Source organism: Zootoca vivipara, chromosome 1, assembly GCF_963506605.1.
Source record: "Zootoca vivipara chromosome 1, rZooViv1.1, whole genome shotgun sequence".
NCBI classification, from domain to species: domain Eukaryota; kingdom Metazoa; phylum Chordata; class Lepidosauria; order Squamata; family Lacertidae; genus Zootoca; species Zootoca vivipara.
Window position 1 is genome coordinate 132,739,636 of NC_083276.1, and position 23,852 is coordinate 132,763,487.

The following is a 23,852-nucleotide window of genomic DNA, read 5'->3' on the forward strand; positions in this document are numbered from 1 at the left end:
ACTGTGGTATCTTTATGATCTATGGCTTATTTAACACATATATACAACCTGACCTTACAATGGAGAGGCTCACAGCATTAACACCCGAGAAGTTATTCCTTCTCCCATATGCCACAGCCTTTGAGGAGAAGGTGAGACTGAGAGGAAATGTGGTAGCCATTTACAAAAATCTTAAGCGCTGTCACATGGAAGATGGAGCAAGCTTGTTTTCTCCTGCTCCAGAGGGTAGGACGTGAATCAAGTTGGCTTCAAGTTACAAGAAAGGAGATTCCAACTAAACATCAGGAAGAACTTTCTGATGGTAAGATCTGTTTGACAGTGGAAGAGACTCCCATGTGAGTTGGTGGATTCTCCTTCCTTGGAGGTTTTTAAGCAGAAGTTGGACGGCCATCTGTCATGTATGATCTAGTTAAAATTCCTGTATCGCAGGGGGCTGGACTAGAAGGGAACCCTTCCAGCTCTATGAGTCAATGATTCTATGATTCTTCATTTCTGTTTAACATTGCTTAGTCTATACAGCTGATCACAAATCTTTTACTGACTGCTTGTGTGACTGATTATTGCAAGCTATGCTTGATGAAACATCTTTCTCAATATGAGATGGACATTTGAGGATGGTAAAGCAACAATTACTGTTCAGGACAACTGCAGGAAATGACTAGCTACTTTTCACACTAGCACTTAAATTCAGAGGTGTCATCGGTATTTAATTTAATCTTTAAATGCCATTAGATAAGGATACACACACTTCCGGTCTGCCGCGCCGGAGAAAGAAGACGCAGGGACTGCGAGCTCCGCAGTCCCTGGCATCGCGGAGGGGGGGGGAATTCCGCGGGGCGCGCGGATTCCCTGTGAGAACCTCGGGTAGAGCGTCCCGAGGGCTGAAAGTCCGGCAGGCTCCGTTTTTGGCGATTCCTCCGCTGCCCGGAGACCCAGTAGAGTCTCCGAGAGCCAGCGGAGTGGAGTCGCGGGAGCCATTTTGGACGACATCGTTGCCTCCGTAATTGCGAAGCCCCGAGTCTTCTACCGGGCAGCAGCAGATTCTCCCAAGAAAAGAAAGGATTTCTACAAAGTAAGTTGAATCTTCATTTGGACTTGTGGATTCTAAAATTAACAATCGGGAAAAATAGGAGAGATCCAAAAACGGGAGTCGATCTCTTCCTAATGGTCAATTAAGAGGCGCATTAAACACTCCAAAGCTGAAAAAGACCCTTTGTTTTTAGTACCGGAAAGAAACAGAGACTTTGTATCCCTTTACAAATCCCGGTGCCGCTACCTCCCGAGGAACAGTAATTGTATAAAGGGAAGAATTCATTTGACAGCTGTCAAAGCTGTCAAAATTGTTAAAAGACAAGGAAATTTATAAAAAATTGTTGAAAGTTTAATTGGCTGCAAGATCATATTAAAAGAGAAGTATTTGGAATTAAGAGAGGACTTATTGTTGAAAGTTAAAGACAATGCAAAGAACAGGCAAGATGGAGGAAAGCGTGAGTAAATGGAAATTTCCAGTGTGCTCTGCCTCCTGATCTTCTGCCAGTCTGTGGTTAGAAGGAATGAAAACAATGTATTCACCAAGCTTCCAAGAGACAGTTCTGAACTATCTAGAGATTTTGAAGGACATTCACAGGACACTGCAATACTCCAGCTCAACATGTTCAGAGACTTTGGTTCAAGATCAGGACTTAGAGGACAATGTGGAAAGTTTACCTGAGAGTAATGAACAAGAAGTGGACTTTGCAAAAACTGAGGTGGATTATTAAAAAAAAGTGACCTGGAGGAAGAACAACAAGGACTTGAAAAGGAAAAAGACAGCTGTCAAGAACAACAAAATGATTTAAAGACCGAAGAAAAGAAGGCTCTTGGAGGGACTAAAAATTGGGCATGGGCGATTGAGGGAAAGGAAAAGCAGAGGGAGGGGGGAACAGAGGCCTGGATATGGAAATGGGAAAGAATGGGTGTGGGGTAAAAAATTTTTAGTTAAAAAGCATTTTGGTGATTGATTAACGGTTTCTGAAATCTTGGCTTGATAAAGGACTGCTGATTCAAGGAGGGGAAGGGACAGCGGGAGGAGAAAGGAGAGTGAATAGATATAAAAATTTAGCTTTCTGAAGGGGGGTAGAAGAATGGCTTGGGAAACAATTTTTGGATTTGCATTAATATGTTTATGTTTAAATAAGTGTCTGGATGGAGGGCCGCCTTCCCCCCTCTCTTTGCTCAGAAGCGCCTGGTGGCAGAGGGTGCTCTGGGGGGGAGAGGGGGGGGAGGGAAGCCCAGACACAAAAATGGAACCTTTGAAGTGCTGCGCCTCGCAGGTTCCTCTTGTGGCAGGAGGGGACTTTGGGGGGGGCAGCATGAAGAAGGATGAGGAATAAGTCAATATTATAAGGATAAGATTTGGAACTGGAATAGAAAACCCGCCATAATTAATTAGAGAAGTTAGGAAAACCAGGAAGATGAGATCTGAGGAAGTCATAATTATAATGTCAAGAAAATTAGAATGGGGAATTTTTAAATTTTTATTTGTTTTTTGTTTTTCTTTTTTATTTTTGTATTTTTTTATGTGTATTGTGTTTAAAGGAGCAGCTGAGGGGAAACCAACCCCCAGAACCCCTCCGTCCCTGTCCTCTCAGTGGCAGGGGGGGGATGAGGGGGGAGGGGGAGGGGGAGGTCAAACCCAGCCTTATAATGGACCCCTTTGATTCTCAACACCGGCGGGTGCCACAGGTGGCAGAGGTGGACTCGTGGGTGGGGGGGTATTTGAAGGGACAGAATTTATATTGTATGTCTCGTTTGTCTTGTTTGTATAAAAATTCAATAAAAATTTTTTTTTTAAAAAATAGATAAGGATACACAGAACAGCATTTATCATCTCTCTCACACATTGACCTCTAGAATATGAACAGTCTACTTGTTTTCCCTGACTATTTCTACCAGATTGCTGTATTTGCCCTGGCTCTGAATACACTACTGTACTTATTGTTTTATTGTATTTTTTATGATTCAGGGTGGGGGCATTCAGCTATGTTTTGCCTTTCCCGTAGCAAAACATCACAACTTTGGCAGTGACAGGCCTTGGGTGGAATCCTTCAGTCTATCTTCCTAAAGGGGGGGGGGGCGTGAAGCGGTGTCCCATGCCCCCCTTGCAGCGATGATACCAGGGTTCCCTGTTAAAGGGGTCTTGCGGGGAGGCATGGCCATACGCCGAGAGGTTGTCATTGCTCTCCCCTCCAATGACGGTGAAACAAGGGGCAAGCTCTGCTTGAACATATGTTCTCCAGAGCCAGCCCAATCCCCACACATTCTGGATAACCCTGAAGTCTCTCATATCCCCAACTGGATAAACATCTGAAATTTAATAAAGTTGTGGCCAATTTTAATCCCATAGCACGTTGTCTTGTGTGATTATTCTGCTCAGGGGTCACCTGGGGTTGGGGGGACTCTGCCTGTCCACACAAAAGCCCAGTTGCCTCAGAATTGAACCATACATGGATGAAGTTCTACTATGGGCAATTTTTTCACTTAATTAAAAAGAGAGGCGCTAAAACACAACATGGATAATCATACCTTGTTGTTGTTAATGGCCACCTGGAACATGGAGTGGTAGATTAGCAATACAAAAATTTTATGAGGTCCCCCCCCCCGCCCTACCACATTGTCAGGGTACATTTGATCTCACTTGTCAGTGAAGTGTTGCTTGTTACTTGAGAAATGAACACTTTTCTGAGAAGGTCACCATCGCGGGGATTCAAACCACCAACTTCCTGATCGGCAAGCCCTAGGCTCTGTGGTTTAGACCACAGCGCTACCCACGTCCCTACTGGTAAGTGCTTAGTCTAACATTAAATGTGAAGTACAAATATTGACACCTATCACACAACTATTTCATGGTACTGTGCTGATGCAATGTTTTGTCTAAAATATTATCTGCTGTTTACAAATCCAGGTTTTATTCAGGAAGTTCCTGTCCAGCTTTTAAGTATATCTAAGGTTGGATTCTCTTCTATGCATTCTTACTGGGCTGTAAGACAGAGAGAGACTCCTGGGTTTGGAGGTGAGGAAAGGAATTTAGAATTAGGTTGTAAAGATCAGCTATGAGCTACCGAATGGGATTGTATGAAAAAGCACTCATGTGCATAGAATGAGCAAACAGACTTTTGAATAGACGTATATTTCATACCACTAAAGCAATATTGAACAGCCTTGCCTAGTCTAATGAGTAAAGAGAAAGTTTACAGCATTCATTCAAGTGCCCCCCCCATTTCCATCCTCTAGAGAGGAGGTGATACATCAAAATGGGGGGCTGGGAATGTTTAAGAAATATGTATGCATCTTTGGGGAAATATGCACACCATTGTTTTGATGTGCAGAACTCCCATTTGCCTGTTAATCCCCTTTTCTTCAACTGAATCCAACAGTTCCAATTCTAATGTGTTCTCAGTGACCTATTTTACTATAACCTCCCATGGGATTTGGGCTGCTCTGCTTTGCACAGGCTTACTAGGATTTTTGTTGCAAGTTTCAAAGATGGTTATGGCAAACTGCAGAATGAGATATCTAATTCTGGAATTGGGGGGGGGGTTAGCAAGAGTGCTGTCTAAGCTAAAAATACCCATGAATACATTAACAAATCTTTCTCAGTAGCAAAAATATTTTCCTCTTGTGCACCATACTCCTGCTCTTGCCAGGCCAATCTCATTTCACAGGCAGCAATTGTTCAACTGTCAGAAAAGGCTGCCTGCCAAAGGTTCCACAGGAAGTAAACACCAGCATAGAAGAAATCATGAAGGCTTCATTGATCCTGTGCCAGGAAAAGACAGGACATAAACTGTATCCTAAGCATTCTTATCTCCCCATAAATCTTTTTAAAAGGAGATTTTATTGATTTTTAAAGCTACACAAATAAGCAATCCTAGAAATAAAATTGTGATTATGGGACATACCAACCAATCAACTATCTGTTTTAAAATAATGATGGATGGTAGTCAGTTGGGGTGACACAAAAATATATTGGGAGATATAGAAGGGTTGTTGTTGTTTAGTCGTTTAGTCGTGTCCGACTCTTCGTGACCCCATGGACCATAGCACGCCAGGCATATAGAAGGGAGAAAGTGCATTTTCTTCTGTTCTAGTACTAGAACTTTAGCTTATCCAATGAAGTTGAATGTTGGAATATTCAGACAAAAGCAAGTACTCTATACAGTGTGTAGCAAAATGATGGAATCTGCTCACACAGGATGTAGTAATAACCATCACATTGGACTGTGTTACAAGGGTTTTAGACCAATTCATGCATGATAAAGCTATCAGTAGACACTAGTCCTGGTAGTTGTGTCTTATCTCCAGAATAGGAGAGGTTTTGCCTCTGAATACCAATTACTGGGGAACATAAGTGGGAAAATGCTGTAAGGTAGAAGGACCATGCACCCCATGGCCATTGGATCAGATTCACTTGCTATTTTTAATCAGGACAGAATCCTTGCTAGCATTGTATCTTGGTTTCTATATATGGAACAATTCCCTTCCCTCATGTTGTGAGCCCATCGTCTGCAGACTGAAGTATCTGAAGAAGTGTGCATGCACACGAAAGCTCATACCAAAATATAAACTTAGTTGGTCTTTAAGGTGCTACTGAAGGAATTTTTTTATTTTGCTTCGACTCAGACCAACACGGCTACCTACCTGTTACTGATACAGGCCAAACAGGTTTGCCACTTGAGTGCAAACTATGGCCAAGTATCTCTTTCTCTCTCACAACTACAGATTACTGTACCTGTGAGCCTTTCCCCCTAAGGAAGCCTGACAAATAGTTTTTGGAGAGGCTTCACCATCACATGAGGTAGTAAAATAATAATAATATGATGATGATTTATTTACTATATATGCCGCCAGTCTGATTGAGTTGCCCAAGCCATTCTGTGTGGCTTCCAGACATGAAAACACAAGAAGACATCAAACATTAAAAGGCTTCCCTAAACAGGGCTGCCTTCAGATGTCTTCTAAAAGTCAGATAGTTGTTTATTTCCTCGACATCTGATAGGAGGGTGTTCCACAGGGTGGGCATGACTACTGAGAAGACCTGGTTGCCTGTAATATTACCTCTCGCAGTGAGGGAACTGGCAGAAGGCCCTTGGAGTTAGACCTCAGTGTCTGGCTGAGTGATGGGGATGGAGACGCTCAGGTATGCAGGTCCAAATCCATTTAGGGCTTTAAAGATCAACACCAACACTTTGAATTGTATTTGGAAACATACTGGAAGCCAACGTAGATCCTTTAGGACTGGTGTTATATGGTCCCAGCAGCTGCTCCCAGTCACCAGTCTGGCAGCTGTATTCTGGATTAATTGTAGTTTCCAAGTAACCTTAAAAGATAGCCCCAGATTGCAGTAGTGCATTGCAGTAGTCCAAGCGGGAGATAACCAGAGCATGTACCACTCTGGTGAGACAGTGCGCAGGCAGGTAGGGTCTCAGCCAGTGTACCAGATGGAGCTGGTAGACAGCTGCCCTGGACACAGAATTTACCTGTGCCTCCATGGACATCTGTGAGTTCAAAATGACCCTCAGGCTGCATACGTGGTCCTTTAGGGGCACAGTTACCCCATTTAGGATCAGGGAGTCCCCCCCACCCGTCTGTCCCCTGCTCCCGAGAAAGAGTACCACAGTACCTCAAGGACCACCTCTCCCCATATGAACCGACCTGGATCCTGAGATCCTCATTGGAGGCCTTTCTTCATGTGCCCCCTCCATGAGAGGGCCAGAGGGTGGCAACATGAGAAAGGCCTTTTTGCAGTGGCTTTCCTCTTGTGGAATGCTGCTCTCCTCAGGCTCACCTGGCGCTTTCATTACTTATTATCGTGGACGACTCTGGGGTCGTCTATAGGCCGAGGGAGCTGGCGTTTGTCTGCAGACAGCTTCTGGGTCATGTGGCCAACAGGACTAAGCTGCTTCTGGCGAAACCAGAGCAGCGCACGGAAACGATGTTTACCTTTCCGCCGGAGCGGTACCTATTTATCCACTTGCACTTGATGTGCTTTAGAACTGCTAGGTTGGCAGGAGCTGGGACCGAGCAACGGGAGCTCACCCCGTTGCGGGGATTCGAACCGCCCACCTTCTGATCGGCAAGCCCTAGGCTTGCCACCCTCGTCCCTCATATTACATATCTTAGGCTCCAGGAAAAATATTCCACTTTTCCCAGGCCTTTGACTAATGAAGCCATCTGTGACCTTTTAATCTGTGGGTGTTGGTGGAGGTAATTGTGTTTGGTTATTATGGAATGTATTTTTTTTGTTTTTTATTGAATTTTTATTCCATTTTCTTATTCAATTATTACATACATCACGTATCCATAACATTCTCCCCACCCCTCCTGGGCTTCCCCCAACCCCTCCCTCCCCTCCCCTCCTGGGCTTCCCCCAACCCTATTTCACACTGATGTTGCTAAAAAATACACTGTATTATTTCTTCATCTTCTACATATTTTTGTTAATAATGATGTGTTTATTTAAATCATGTCATCAAGTCTTCCTTTGTTTCTGCAACTATACTATGCATCGTTCCTATTCTTTTTCAAATATTTTTGTGTTTTTCTATTGTGATGAAGGGTGGTATAGAAATTTAATAAAGAAGCAAACAATTAATAAGGGAAACCTGGGCATAAATATGACATCTGAAGGCAGCCTTGCCTTCACGGAAGTTTTAACGTTTGATGTTGTCTTGTTGGAAGCTGCCCAGAGGGGCTGCTGGGGTCACCCCGTCAGATGGGCGACTTTGAAGGCCCCGCCCCCAGGCTGCTGCGCTAGGCAGATGGTTTTAAGCACCGCGAAAGCGCAGCCAGTCGCTCTATTTCCTCGGGGTTCGTTTGTTTCTGCTTGCCAGGGAAAGGGCACCGGGCGGGACGTTTCCTTCTAGGCCGTCCGTGTGGGCACTGCAGGGACGCGCTCCCTCGCGCACTCCTCGTGACCCGCGACCTGAGGGAAGAGCTCTCCTGCCAGGCTTCAGCGGCCGCGGGAGGCGGCGGGGAATGGGCGCATGCGCATACGCGTTACGTGTCGGTGCGGAATACCGCGGCATTTACGTACTTATTATTTTACTAACGTCATATACTGGCGTGATGTCAAAACCGAAAAGAGGAGAGGATTTTTTTAAAAAAAATTAAAACCCAAACCCTGGACGATCCACTGAAAACTACGCTTCCCAGGGAGCAACGGGCCCTTCCCTGATTCTTCTCCCCGCCCCCCGGATGGGGCTTGGGCCTAGAATTATACGTATATCTCTCGATGTGTGGGAGTGTTTACGTCTGTGAGGGGAGGAGAGCGACGGTTGGGGAGCGCTGACGCGACGCGGGGGGCGGGGCTGGCGCCGACGCAGGCCTTGCTTGCCGCCGCTTGGTTGGCCGGTTCCGCGGAGGTGGGCTGGTCCGTCGCTGGGTTTTTGCTAGGCGCCGGGCGCGCTACAGCGGCGGCTACCTGAGGCCCGGCGTCGCCTGCCGTGGGTCCCTACCTACCTGTCCGTTTGTTTCTCTTTCATGCGGGGGCCTTTCCTGGGCGAAGATGAACTGAGGGCAGCGGGGCTCGGCGAGTGACGGGCGGGCCGGGCGCCTGCCTGCCTGCCTGCCTGCCTGCCTGGAGGGTGGTCGCTCGGTCGCTCGCTCTGCGGCGGGGACGGTCCGTTGCCGCTCCGCCCCCCGCCCCCCGCCCCCGCCATGAACTACCAGCACCTCCAGCAGCAGCAGCAGCAACTGGCCAACTCGGCGGCCATCCGGGCGGAGATCCAGCGCTTCGAGTCGGTGCACCCCAACATCTACTCCATCTACGAGCTTCTGGAACGGGTGGAGGAGCCGGCGCTGCAGGGCCAGATCCGGGAGCACGTCATCGCCATCGAAGGTGGGTGACGCGGCTGAAGTTGCAGCAGCTGCTGCTGCTGATGTAGATCTTTCTCCCCCCCCCTCCTGTCTGCCCTGATTCGGAAGCGAGCCCTTCTGCGCTCCCCGGAGTGTTAGCCTCACCCCCAAAGAAAGGTCGTCGCTGTGCCTCTCCCTCTGCTTTTGACTCTGATTGCAATCCTGCGCACACCGGTAGTTACTTGCGGAGCAAGCTCCGTTGAGTGTAGCGAAACTTGTTTCTGAGTGATGGGTCGCGAGAGCCTCTCCCTTGCTTTTATGGTAATACAAGTACAACAAAAACGTATAGCACTCAAGTTGTCGTGATTCTTGCAATAACTGTGTAAGGTATGTCGGTGCCCTCACCGTCCCGAGACAGATAGGGGGGTTGGCCCTAAGGTGAAGAAAGATGAGAGAAGCCAGGGCTTCCTTATTTCAGTTGTCAGTTCTCAGGCACTGAACTGCAGTGAGGAGTCAGGTGCTTCCCAGTAAGAGATTGGAAAAGCTCTTTTATTGGCTTTTTAATAGAATGCTGTGTGGTCTGCATAATGCTGATCTGAAAAGCTAGACTGATTCCCTAACTGTTCTATCACATTTGTTTGACGGACCTGTAAAATATTGCGAAGAAATACTTAACAGAACATTTTTTTAAAAAGTTTTCAGGGCAGGGTCTCAAGGAAGGAGCACCTTGGAAATAAATAAATAGTGCTTCCTTAGAAATGCAGCTGCTTCTTGGAAGTGCAAAGTACACATGTGGTGTTTTGATGTTGCATAGCAGACATGAGCCTGCCCACTACAGCCTCTTGAGGCAGGCGGTTGCTTGCCTGTCTTACTGTGCAGCCTAGTTAGCAAGTCCCTAGAGAATTAGTATTGCTCTGCAAAGCTGATGTCTTTGGTCCTGGTTAGGTTGCAAAAAGACCAGCTGGAAAGGAGTTACTGGACTATATAAAGGAGCCTTATAGTTTGAGGAGTATTTGAAAGTGTGACTGTTCCAATGCCTTTTTGGGTTGTTTGTATTTCTAGTATACCATTTTAGCATATGAGCATAATATAAATAAATAATATTTAGTTGTTGCTTTTTAAATGAGCAGGAATGCAAGATATCTCTAACATTAACATGTTTTTTGTTGCTCTCTCTCCTACTATAAAGGAGAAGAGGGCAGAGGCTTCGAAGACTTACTTGCATAGCCATATTGCAGAAGCTTAATCTAATCCTCTAGCCTTTAGACTGAGCAGGTGATATCTACTTGCTGTCTCATGAGCAAGTAGTTCAATTAAGCCAAATATTATTAGAATCATTAAGCTTCCTCTTGTTGGCTGATATGTCAGTGCATTATTGTTAAGGAGTGGTTTATATTCTGTATGGTATTTGTCCTGATTTGTATGGTATGTGGATTGGATTGAAGTAAATTGTAATGCATTTTAGTTAATCTAAACTAATTTCCTTTTTACCACTTCCACCGTCCCGTCACATGATCTCTTGCTTTTATCTGACCATTTCCTCCCTTGAGGGTTATCGGATAAAGTTTATTTGCATAGTCTCACTGTTCAGGTATAACAGAAAACACCCCTGAAGTTCAACTAGTGTGTATTATTACTTATATTTAGAAGTTGGTAAGTTTAGTGCTTGCTGACTGTAATGTTCCACCTGTTCCTTTGGATCAGGGTTCCTTCTCAAATCTTTGCGTAGCTGCATATGTTTGTGTGTTTTAGTATGATTTTCATGCATCAGTTGGGAATGCAGCAGTACAACCACTTCACCATCTTTCTATCACAGTGCCTACTCACAAACACAAATATGTACAACTTTGAACTTTCATATTATTAAGTCTGCCATTTTTACATTTGCCATCTATATCTATATCTATCTATCTATCATCTATCTATCTATCTATCTATCTATCTATAAATAAATAAATGTAAACTGGCCATGTGGGTGTGTCTCCACTTTTCTCCGAAATTTGGACACAACGTCCCAAGCGAATATGTGAGTGACCATATACCTATGGCAGATGTCACACCTATGGCAGGTAAAGCAGGTAAAACCCACTGTTCCCGAACACAAAACTCAGACAGCCAGGGATGCTGGGAGCACAGGAGAGGTTGCAAATCAGTGCCCTCTAGCAATGGCTACACTGGTACTGCAACTAGGAAAGCTTCCCTCTCCACAGCATCTCGCCTCGGCTTTGCAGACTTGGCCGAGGGGGCGGGATAGGTCATGGGTCGGGACAGGGTGGGGGCAGTCACAGGGATGAGCCACAGCAACGCGTGGCTGGGCCAGATAGTGTGATATAAGAATATATGGTAGGTTGTAATCTTTCTGATGTGAAAAATGTAGTACTTTATCTTTTTGCTTTGCTTAGTGCTTCAAACGTGTTCCTGAATTTGCAAGAAAGAATATGGTTGTTTTTTGTTTCTTTGGGGATAAATATGTAGTAATTTTATGGAGGCATGTTATAGTAATTGCTGTTGAACTGAAGGGAGCTGTAGGGTCAGGGTGTTCATCCATTTGTAAATGTGTCACTGATGTAAACTGTGTATTAATTCATGTGTTTCGAAAATATAAGTAGAAATGTCACTGAATGGGGGAAAAATGTGACTAGACACTGTTGTGGCACCCATAACATAGGTTCCAGAAGCCATGTGGCAAACAGTTTTTCTGTCCTAGTTTCCAGTACTGCTCTGATGTGATGGAAGAATGGGACAGATTCACAAGGCACTGGGGCAGCAAAAATACAGTCTAAAGCACATATGGCCCCTGTGCTACAGACCAGACAGAGTTGGAGAGGAGCTGTTTCCATTTTGCTATCTCTGAGATTGCTGTCAGGCATGTAATTTTTTAAAAGTAAAACAAAACTGCATTATTAAAATAGGAATCAACATTGAATAGTTCAAGATGAGCATTTCAGGAAAAGGAAAGCACCACCATGTGCTTTGAAAATGATTGCAAATTCAGATACAAAAGTAAATAAATCTCTCTGCGCTCGGCCATGGGGCATGCCGGGAACGCAAGTAAACAAACTCGCTCTCCCGTCGTGCCCCACAGCTGAGCACAGAGAGGGAGGGAAGGCCGCAGCCTCGCTGCTCCTCTCACGGGCTCCTCCGTTGCTGCCCATGGAGGCCGGCCCCCTGAGGTCGAGGAGCTCAGGACGGGCAGAGGCCAGGGAAGGTGAGGCACGCTCGGCCCGGGCTGCTCCCGCTGCTGCCTCCTTCCTACGCCAGAACAACGGAGGCTGGTGACGAAGGTGGCTCCGGGGGCGCGCATGGCTGTCGCGGGGCCGAAGCCGGGGCGGCGGCGGGAGGGGGCGGGGATCCTCTAGGTGCCCATGGAGGCCAGCGCTGGGAGCGGCCCGCTAGAACAGCCTCCGGCGCCGCATGACAGTGTCCTGGACGCGCGACCGAGATATTGTCTCTGCGTCCAATCCCTGTGTCCCTGGGGCACATGCGCATTAGCACAGAAAATGGGACACACGGAATCTGGACGCAGAGACACAGGGACTTTATTATATAGGATTCACACAAATACAGTGTTACCTCTGGATGCGAACGGGATCCATTTTGGAGCCCCGTTCTCATCCAGAGCAGCCGTGTAAGTGCTTCTGTGCATGCGCGGGTCCCGATTCGGCGCTTCTACACATGCCCGAACCGCCGAACCCGGAAGTAACCCATTCTGTTACTTCTGGGTTCGGCACATTCATAACCTGTGTTGTATGCAACCCGCAGCATTCGTATCCAGAGGTATGACTAGATTGGTATATTAATGTGCAGCACTGACTGTTAATAGGCCTTGTGACAGAAAACTGCAACAGCTGAGCAGCTCACTAGTGGCTAAAGCCTTTGAGATTACTCCAGAATAGACAAACAGAACAAATAAATGCAGATGCTCCATAAGGCGCACTGGACCATAAGGCACACCTAGATTTTTAGAGGAAAACAAGGGGGTGGAAATATTCTGAACGAAACAGTGGATGTATTATTTTTTGTGGTTCATGCTGTGGGGTGCAGTGAGGCGGCAGCGGCTAGGGGGAGGAGGGCGAGGATGGCGAGGCGGCAGGGGCGAAGGCGAGGCGAGGGGCGGTGAGGAGGAGGAGGAGGGCGCGGAGGGGCGGAGACCGGGCTGGTAGCAGTGCTGACGCTGGTCCCGAGCAGGAGAGGTGGCGGCAGCAGCAGCAGCACTATTTTGGCTGCTCGGCCGTCTGCTTGCTTCTGTCAGCTTCTGTTGCTCCCTGCCTCTGACACCTCTCTCAACCCCGGCTCCGGTCTCTTTTACTAGTGGAGCACGCCCGGGGGGGGGGGGGGGGGGGGAAAGCTTTCGCACCATAAGACGCACAGAGATTTCCCCCATGCTTAAATGTTGTTAGGGTAGAAGAAGTAATGTTTGAATGTATGGATATTTTTGGGAATTTTTAGGCTAAGGGACAAAATAGAAGATAGATGGTTGGGAAATGAATTATAGGTTAGGAATAATTGATGATTATAGGTGAGGGATAATGAAGAGGAAAATGTTAATTAAGTAGAGGGAGATGAAAATGTATAAGTGTTGGAAAATGATTTAAGATATAATATGAAAATTGCTAAAGATGGATTAAAAATGGACCCAGTATAGGGCAGCTGAGTGGGAGGAGGCAGGCAGACTCCAGAGGCCCCGCGGCCCAGTCCGCCCCGGTCCGCCCCATGAGTGGCTCACTCTGCCTCCGCGCTGTGAGGAGCTGCGACTGTCAGAGCCGCCTGAGTGATTGTGCTTGGGGAATGGAGGGTCTGGGTAGCCAGGTGGCGGCTGAGGGAACCGGGTGTCAGGGACAATGTCCGCAGTGGGGGCTGCTGGCACGGAATTGAATATGGATGGCAGCATGTATTTATTTATATATTGAATTGCAGCATTCCGTGTATAAGACAACCCCCAATTTTAAACTTTAAAATTTTTTTGGGGAAATATTGTCTTATACATGGAAAAGTACAGTAAAGCAACTCATCTATACAGTATGTAAAGTGCAAAACTTAAATAAAAGTGATTCTTTAAACTTAAGCAGTTGGCTTTTTGCAAGTGTAAAGAAAAGTGTTTTACGGTCTCAACCTGAATTCAACTAATGGAGCTACATGGTATCTGAAGAAGTGGGCATGCACACGAAAGTTCATACCAATAACAAACTTAGTTGGTCTCTAAGGTGCTATTGGACGGATTTTTTTTAATTTTGTTTCAACTAATGGAGCTACAGTATTTTTAAATTTAGCACAACCTTATTTGTTATCTGTGTGTCAGTAATATAGAACTTGGTATTACCGTATGTCACAGTAGCATCAGTGAATAAAAATCTATTTGAAGTTGTAGCAGAGTACAATTGGTTATCTAGAGTTAAAATCATGGCTTCAGATATGTATATCTTCTCTTTTTCGCCAGATTATTACAATGCTTGGACAAATGTACAGCACTTCTGTCATCTAGTAGTATAGCAGATGCACTGTTTAAAATGCACCTTTTACCTCAAGGTCAAAGAACTACCCCAAACCCTTCACATTTTTTTTAAAAAAAGGCATAACTGAAATACGTCTAACCATATGATTCATCAATATCTATTGAACAGCAGGAACATTTTAAGAATGTGGTAGTCTCACTTCACAGCAACCAAAGAGACACAACCCAAGAATGTGTGGTGTGTGTACAGCAATGCTGATGTGATGGAAGAATGGGAAAACTTCGAGAGGCTTTGGGGAAGGTTCTTAAAGTGCATGGAGGAAATTTTCTGTCCCTCCCCACATGCTTCAGCCACATTTATGCCCGAAAAGCCTTTCCAGAGTATAAGGGGGCCCTTCCTGAACAATGTGTGGTGGGGCAAAAGGGGATGGGAACTGCACAAAATCACACAGAGTTTGGGGGTGATTTCCCCCTCCCACAGTAGCCCCTGCAAACCAACCCACTTTGTCAGGAGGACCTCCCAGCCCTCAAAAGGCACAGATGACGGCAGATGGGAAACATTCTTTCCATGAACTTCCTGAAAGTAGATTATTCTGTAGAATTCTATCAGTGATATTTTATCTGCACAATCAGAATGAATTTCAGGAACCAAAATGGTTTTACTGTGCAGTCTGAGCAGGAGCCGTGAACACTGTTATAGTTAATTGTTGTCACTTGTGTTCACTTTACCGCCCTGCTCACAGTTGTGAAGAAGATTCTTACGTTATGAATGGTCTATGTCACCATTAATAAGAATAGGCCAATATATATGTGGGCTGTCCCTGGATAAAGTTTACCTTTCTTCTTTCAGTTCTCATAGTTCTTAACCTAGCTCAAGGTTGTCATCTGAACTAGCCAGATGTTTAACTGATAATTCTTAATTCAACACCACAAACATAAATGGGGTCAGCCCCTGCAGTAGTGGCCAAAATAGTCATTTGAATAATTAATATTTACAAATTCGGGCATATGTGTGTATGTGTGAGTAAAATATGGTGCTAGAATTTGAACTTGCATGTTTGCGGGAGGAGGCAAAGTGGGACCTGGAAGGCAGCAGTCAGCAATCTCACGGGGGGGCGGGGGGGACACAAAGCAGTAAAGGGAAGGGATCTGCCAACAATCTCACTTGCGTGCTGGGTGGGGAGGCACCAAGACTTCTCAAAGTGCTCACTATCTACCAATCCCCAGGCACAAAATGCACCTGGCATGCAGCTAATTTTGAACCCTGCATCAGAGTACCTTCCAGTTCATTTACTCCACATTCTCTTGGCTTTTAAAAGTGCTGCCCTCTCTATATAGGGTCAGAACGACTGGAAGGGGCAGTATTTTATTTGATAAAACAAATTTATTTTAAAAACTTTCTTCTTGGTTAGATGGCAAGAATTGATTTCTGAGAAGAATTGGTAGACGGGTGGGGGGGTCTGTGTAATCACACTAAAATCAGAAAGGAATTTTGCGCAATATATGCTAGCACTATCTAAATGGCAAAATAAGTACAAAAAATAATATTCTTGTGGCATCTTAACTGACAGGCTGCAGTTTATTCAGTAGAAACTACATTTTCAATAGTCAACTGAGTAAATCTTGAGTTCACCTAGGATTATCTAAAAATATGCACACTTTAAAAGAAAAAATCTGACTTGGGAGCAAGCATGGCTAGAAGTGCATGTAAGCATTATGCCTTGGTTGTCCTTGACAAAAGTGTGCTGAGTTCAGAAACAATGATTGCAGAAATTCTAGCTGCTTGTTTTCCTCCTGGCCTACATGCATTACTGCCTACATGCAGTAATGATATCCTCCTGGCTTAGAAAATCTTCATGATAAACTTTATGTAGCTCAACATAATTATGTATAAAAATAAAGCAAATGGTTCGACTTCATATATTTTGTGTGTCTTGTACAAATTTAGACTTCCAGCATTCAAGAAGTGAGAAACTATATTCTTAGCCCCACGGGTAATCAGGTGTCATGGTGCAATTGCCTGCTCTCTCCGCTGCTGCTGCTGCTGCTGCTGCTGCTGCTGCTGCTGCTGCTGCTGCTGCTACATCTCCTTCTCCTCATGTTGGTTTTCACAGGGGTTGGTGTTGCAGGGTAGGGGGTGTATGTATGACAGACATTCATCTAGAATATCAAGTGAGTGTACATGATATGGTGGACATTGCTTTGTAACGGTTAGAGTATTGCGATGGTGATTGCCTGTCTCTCTTTTTTGCAGCCAAGGAAAAATAGTCTGTCTTGATATCTGAATCTATTGCCTCACACCAGTACACTCTGGAATAATTTTCTTAAACTTAGCACTCAGGTGTGCTGTGAATATTATTTTGCATTCAACGTGAATGTTAACTATGGTAACAACTGTGTTTTGTATTTAATACAATTGGCCTTTTAACAATTTGAGATTGGTTATTTCTCTAATACATAACAACAATTTATTAATAATAATTTATATGCCTCTAATTTACATGCTGTATATGGAGTATTTTCTTTTGGAAATTCCACAGTAATAAAACAAATAGTTACAATAATACAAAAATAAACATCGCTATTAGATTTCATTAATTACATTCCATTTATGATTGACCCGCCTAATCCTATATAATAAAGTGCAAGTGTCTCTGCGTCCAATATTCCCTGTGTCCCTGGGTTTGCGCTACTGCGCATGTGCCCCACAGACACAGGGACTGGACGCACAGAGCCCAATCCCCGCACACTCCCTATCCTCGCGCACTCACTCGCACCCTCGAGCGGGGGGGGGGATGCGGTTCTCTCTCCCTCAACGGCTTCCCCTCCAAACCGCCGTTCCGTGCCTCGCCTCCCGACTAACGGCGCGAGGGGAAGAGGGAAAGGGACTGCGAGGGATTGTGACACGAACACGCGATGGAGCCACCGTTCCCCATCCCCACCCTACCGCCACCGCCATTCCCCATCCCCACCCTACGGCTTTGGAACAGCCTCCCCGCCAAGGTTAGGTTGGTGCTGACTCTCTCCATCTTTTGGCACCAGCTAAAGACTTTCCTCTTCTTCCAGGCATTTGATGTAAGGGCTTTTCAGTGGCAGATATGAGAGAGATTTGCAGTTGTATCTTCTAATTATGTTTTTTTTGTAATAATGTATTTTACTATTGCTGTCCACTCTGATAAAATGTATGATTAAGGTACAGAGAGGGATTTAAAAAAAAAACTTTTTAACAATCCTTAAGTGTTTCAAGCTGCCCCCTGGCATCTGATGGAAAGGAAGGATACAGTTATTTGTTATTTCTTCATGGCTTCTTTTTTCCTCTAAAGGTATTGATTAAGGTTGCAAGTGAAGTATGATGATGTTGCTGTGAATGGTCCTGTGCCTATTTTGCATATATTTAAGGGTAACTGAATTGTTGTTGTTACAGACTTTACCTTTTGCATTTCATTGCCATTTAATCCTGATGTTTATACATTTTTCTCTACACCATCCTGTGTGTGTATACATATGTAAACATATTCGTAAACCTACCAACTGAGGTTAACGGTTCATATAGCTAATGAAGTAGTGGACTAGCCCAAGAGAGCTTATGGCATAATAAATTGGTTAGTCTTCAAGGTACCACAAGTCAAACCATTGTTTGTTAACATGATATATTATTTTTAATAATAGAGGTTTTTAAAAAGTCATTTGCATCAGTTAAGGGCTGCAATAAACAGGAGGTACCCAAAGCTAACTGGTGCAAAGGCATGGAAATTTTACATGTTCATTTGGGTGCTGGGGGAGCATTTAGAGTACCAGTTAGCTTGTGTCCCCAGTGTTACACATTGCTTGTTCCATTTCACTTATTTTCAGTAGTTGGATTTCCATGTGGATTTTAAAGTGTGGCACAGATGCACGTTTTTGTGTTTAATGCATGTGCATAATTATAAGTGTAAGATCACAGTAAATAATTCATGTCAGTTGGGGTCTTGCTGCTTATAATGAGTTCTCATGGGCAAACCTGGATTGCTTAGCTTCTTTCAGATACATGTAATGCTTCTTATTGGGTAAAACTGACACAATGTCATTAGATGTTAAGAATGAAATGGGAGAGAGTCCATAGAATTTCTAAATTTTCAACTCTTATGGAAGAAGAAGAAGAAGCAGCAGCGGCAGTGTTTGGACTTGATATCCCGCCTTTCACTCCCCTTAAGGAGTCTCAAAGTGGCTCACAATCTCCGTTCCCTTCCTCCCCCACAACAAACACTCTGTGAGGCGAGTGGGGCTGAGAGACTTCAGAGAAGTGTGACTAGCCCAAGGTCACGCAGCAGCTGCATATGGAGGAGCGGAGATGCGAACCCAGTTCCCCAGGTTACAAGTCCACCGCTCTTAACCACTACACCACGCTGGGTCAGGTAACAAACACCAAACATATCAACCTGTTGGTTGCCAACACAGCTAGCAAGCTGATTAGAACCGTAGAGTTGGAAGGGACCCCCGAGGGCAATCTGTTCCAACCCCCTGCAGTGCAAACCAATATAGTAACCCTGAGATAAAGAATCTCATGCTCTACTGACTGAGCTGTCTCAGCTGCCAATATATGTTGGGTTCTCTTGTGCTTCTCTAGTCTGTGTACAAACATGGGAATTCCAGAGAAGTAGCCCTGTTTTTGCTTCTATAAACTCATAGAATCATAGAATCATAGAATCATAGAGTTGGAAGAGACCACAAGGGCCATCCAGTCCAACCCCCTGCCAAGCAGGAAACACCATCAAAGCATTCCTGACAGATGGCTGTCAAGCCTCTGCTTAAAGACCTCCAAAGAAGGAGACTCCACCACACTCCTTGGCAGCAAATTCCACTGCCGAACAGCTCTTACTGTCAGGAAGTTCTTCCTAATGTTTAGGTGGAATTTTCTTTCTTGTAGTTTGAATCCGTTGCTCCGTGTCCGCTTCTCTGGAGCAGCAGAAAACAACCTTTCTCCCTCCTCTATATGACATCCTTTTATATATTTGAACATGGTTATCATACCACCCCTTAACCTTCTCTTCTCCAGGCTAAACATACCCAGCTCCCTAAGCCGTTCCTCATAAGGCATCGTTTCCAGGCCTTTGACCATTTTGGTTGCCCTCTTCTGGACACGTTCCAGCTTATCAGTATCCTTCTTGAACTGTGGTGCCCAGAACTGGACACAGTACTCCAGGTGAGGTCTGACCAGAGCAGAATACAGTGGTACTACCGTATTACTTCCCTTGATCTAGATGCTATACTCCTATTGATGCAGCCCAGAATTGCATTGGCTTTTTTAGCTGCTGCATCACACTGCTGACTCATGTCAAGTTTGTGGTCTACCAAGACTCCTAGATCCTTTTCACATGTACCGCTCTCAAGCCAGGTGTCTCCCATCCTGTATTTGTGCCTTTCATTTTTTTTGCCCAAGTGTAGTACTTTACATTTCTCCTTGTTAAAATTCATCTTGTTTGCTTTGGCCCAGTTGTCTAATCTGTTAAGGTCATTCTGAAGTGTGATCCTGTCCTCTGGGGTGTTAGCCACCCCTCCCAATTTGGTGTCATCTGCAAACTTGCTCAGGATGCCCTCAAGCCCATCATCCAAGTCATTGATAAAGATGTTGAACAAGACTGGGCCCAAGACAGAACCCTGTGGCACCCCACTAGTCACTACTCTCCAGGATGAGGAGGAGCCATTGATGAGCACCCTTTGGGTTCGGTCAGTAAGCCAGTTACAAATCCACTGAATGGTAGCATTGTCTAGCCCACATTTTACCAGCTTCTTTACAAGAATATCATGGGGCACCTTGTCAAAGGCCTTGCTGAAATCAAGATAGGCTACATCCACAGCGTTCCCTTCATCTACCAGGCTTGTAATTCTGTCAAAAAATGAGATCAGATTAGTCTGACATGACTTATTTTTCAGGAACCCATGCTGACTTTTAGTGATCACAGAGTTTCTTTCTAGGTGCTCACAGACCGTTTGCTTAATGATCTGCTCTAGAATCTTTCCTGGTATTGATGTCAGGCTGACTGGGCGGTAATTGTTTGGGTCCTCTCTTTTCCCCTTTTTGAAAATAGGGACAACATTTGCCCTCCTCCAGTCTGCTGGAACTTCGCCTGTTCTCCAGGAATTTTCAAAGATTATTGCCAGTGGTTCTGAAATCACCTCTGCCAGTTCTTTTAATACTCTTGGATGTAGTTCATCTGGCCCTGGAGACTTCAATACATCTAAACTAGCCAAGTATTCTTGTACTACCTCCTTACTTATTCTGGGCTGTGTTTCCCCTGCTGAATCATCTGCTCCATATTCTTCAGGTCGGGCGTTGTTTTCTTTCTTGGAGAAGACTGAGGCAAAGAAGGCATTGAGGAGTTCTGCCCTTTCTCTGTCCCCTGTTTGCATTTCACCATCTTCTCCTCTGAGTGACCCCACTGTTTCCTTGTTTTTCCTTCTGCTACGGACATACCCATAAAAGCCCTTTTTGTTGCTTTTAACCTCTCTAGCGAGCCTGAGTTCATTCTGTGCTTTAGCTTTTCTGACTTTGTCTCTACACGTGCTGGCTATATGTTTGAATTCCTCTCTGGAGATTTTCCCCCTTTTCCATTTTAAAACACTAGTGGTGTTTTAAAAAGTTAATAGTTCTATTGTCACACAAATCTTATGGGCGAAATTTAGAAGATTGGATAGCTGGAGACAGGATTTAAATGGTTGAATATGTGTTCAGGATCAACTGACAGAATACTATTTTGTTATGCTCTGGTTTTAATGAACCAGTATGTTAACACATTAGTTTTCGGAGCCTCCACCCACTGGGCCAAATTAGGCCTAATATGGTTCACAAGACTATTTCCTCAACCATGCTTATTTCTTCAACCTGTCTCACGTTGGGGACAGGGCAGGTGAAGACATGGCTGTAAACACCAAGCTGGAGCATTAACACTTTACTTCCCATTGTTCCTTGACAAGCTATTTGGAAATTCTTTTGTGCAGCTCATCCCTGTCCAAAACGGGGATTACTGTATGTGCTGAAATTGAATTTTTGTCAGGACAAAGTCTATTAAATGTTAGTACAGTTCCAGTTGTAGATACCTTGTGTTGAAAGGGATGTTACTTCCAAATGGATGTTACTTCCAATTGTTTGGCTGAGACTTCCAAGGCAACTAGAACGAAGTTTCCAGTCAGAAAAAAACCTAGTGATTGACAAGTTCTATGCAGATGAAAATATTTTTGTCTAATTGTGCAAATATTCTGCTGCCAACAACTTTTGAGTCCTGAAAATACCTCAGTTAAGTTTAAATAACATATGTTGTAGCTCTGTTATCTCTGAGGTATATTTTGGCCATCTGCTATATCTGGAATTGGACTTGTGTTCTACATGTTGCAGAAATCTGTTCTCCCTAAAAAACATGATAGCTAATAAGGTGACCTAATTCAGAGTTTATCAGCTGTATTACTGTAGATCAGCTATATCATTGCAATATAAAACAACTTGCATATAAGCAATTTTAGATCCAGGTATAAAATAATCTAGCCCAGTGATGTTCCTCTCCTTAGACACTTTATTTTAGGGATTTTTATAATTATTTGTTTTACATGAGCACTTAATACTGATTTCGGGATACATGAATAGCTAGGTTTTCCTGACACATGGACTTGAAGCAAGGGATATTCATTCCATGATGTATAGAAAGTAGTACAGTGGTACCTCGACATCCGAATGGCTCGACTTCCAAAGGTTTCAACTTACGAAGTCGGCAAACCCGGAAGTCTTCGCCGCGTGCGTGTTCTGCGCATGTGCAGAAACGCAAAATTGTGCTTCGCGCATGCGCAAAACAGATGCTTCAACAACCGAAGGATTCAACTTACGAAGAGCGCCGTGGAACGGATCGCCTTCCTAAGTCGAGGTACCACTGTATATGTGTTCTTCTCAGTCATTCTGAATATTATGTCCAATAGTTAACTGAGAGTTAACTTAAAGTGTGTACACACATCCCTTCTTCAACTTTACATTGCTACAGCACAACACGTTGTTTAGCCTGTTTCCCCCAACTTTTATGGAATTGGAATGTCTACGTTATAATCTCTAAAAATTTCAGTCTCTCTCTCTCCCATACTGGCTTCATTTGGATGTCACAATAAACCATTGCTTATTGTGCTGTTCAGTGAATGATGGGATATAAATAAAATGAATGGTTTTGACAGTCTGAAATTTAAAATTTAGTACAGACAAAAAAAGTGTGTTTAAGGCTACAACTCACTTATCTGGGATTAAATGCTGGTAGCTTGATTCTGGGTAAAAATATGTTTATGGAAAGGGGAAAGACTGGTTGCACAAGTAGTAACCTTTCACTCATGCAATCATATGCCATGTGTGTATATATAAAATGAGGGTTGTACACATGTTGTGGTTGTTACACTAGTAGCTAGTTACAGAGATTACATGGTTTAGACATAAAATGAAAGCCAGATGCAAAATCCAATTGTTTCAGTTGAATAAATGGTGCATGGTTTCAAGAACTAGAAATGTATGAGCCTGAAGATAAAAACAAGCCAAGTTTAAGAATAATGCATATACATACAAGTCTGCGTGCAAACACACAAATAGCACATTCCTTTCAGACTTCAAGAAGTGACCTACATTTGCCTTGCTTCTGGCTATCTTGAACACCATCTGATTCTATCAGTGGGTTTTCTTTAAATGGAAAATATCTGGAGAATCTTATCATCCTTTCAACTGAATCAACCAGAATACCTGAATTACACTGCGTATTGAGCACGTTTGTGTACAGAATAGAATTTATTTGTTATATAGAAAAATGGTTTGCAGTTTTTATTTTGTTCATTTTTTGCTGTAAATTAATAGAGTGGCAACCTCTGTTGTTGTTTGGTCGTTTAGTCGTGTCCGACGCTTCGTGACCCCATGGACCAGACAGAGTATGCCAGACACTCCTGTCTTCCACTGCCTCCCGCAGTTTGGTAAGACTTATGTTCATAGCTTCGAGAACACTTAACCCAATCAAAAATCTATGGAGCCAACTAAAGAAGCTTGTTAGTCAGAAGCAACCTAGCAATAAAACCCAATTAATAGAGGCAATATTCAATCTTCGTTTCACATTATTACACCTGCAGAACTAAAAAAATTGGTTCACTCCATGGGAAGGCTAAAGGTTACCCAACTAGGTATTAAGTGACATGGTGATAATTTTTGTATATCTCATTTTTTGTGTTCCACGTTTCTTCTTTATGAATGCTGTTGTAATAAAAAATCCTTCATAAAAGTTATTGCATTACATTCTTTATTAAATTATCTTTCCATTGATATATAATTTTATGGTATTACTCCACAAAAGGTGGGTTTATGAGCCATCATTGCTAAAACCAGATGACACCTGATTGGCTCTCTAAACAGGGGTGTGTGCATATAGAGAAAGAGAATCATACCTCTGAAGAGACTGAAATCTTGGAACACTGCATTTTTACTTTAAAGTCTTAATGCTGCTGATTGAATAACCAAAAGCTGATGAAAATGGATTCTTCTGTAGTAAGAAGCCTATTTTCATGGTTCTGCAGATTGGAA

At 44.1% G+C, this 23,852-nt stretch overlaps 1 protein-coding gene across 4 annotated transcripts in view; it reads left to right on the forward strand.

Moving 5' to 3' along the window:
• The first annotated feature begins 8,297 nt into the window (after window positions 1-8,297).
• AGAP1 (ArfGAP with GTPase domain, ankyrin repeat and PH domain 1) overlaps window positions 8,298-23,852 on the forward strand; it is a 378,138-nt gene continuing 362,583 nt past the window's right edge. The window contains exon 1 of one of the 4 annotated variants that reach the window (XM_060282347.1): window positions 8,298-8,878. In XM_060282347.1, coding sequence (XP_060138330.1) covers window positions 8,698-8,878 — 181 coding nt within the window. In that variant the 5' untranslated portion in view covers window positions 8,298-8,697. The remainder of the gene's footprint in view (window positions 8,879-23,852) is intronic. The other 3 variants (XM_060282348.1, XM_035139158.2, XM_035139168.2) reach the window with 3 other exon arrangements.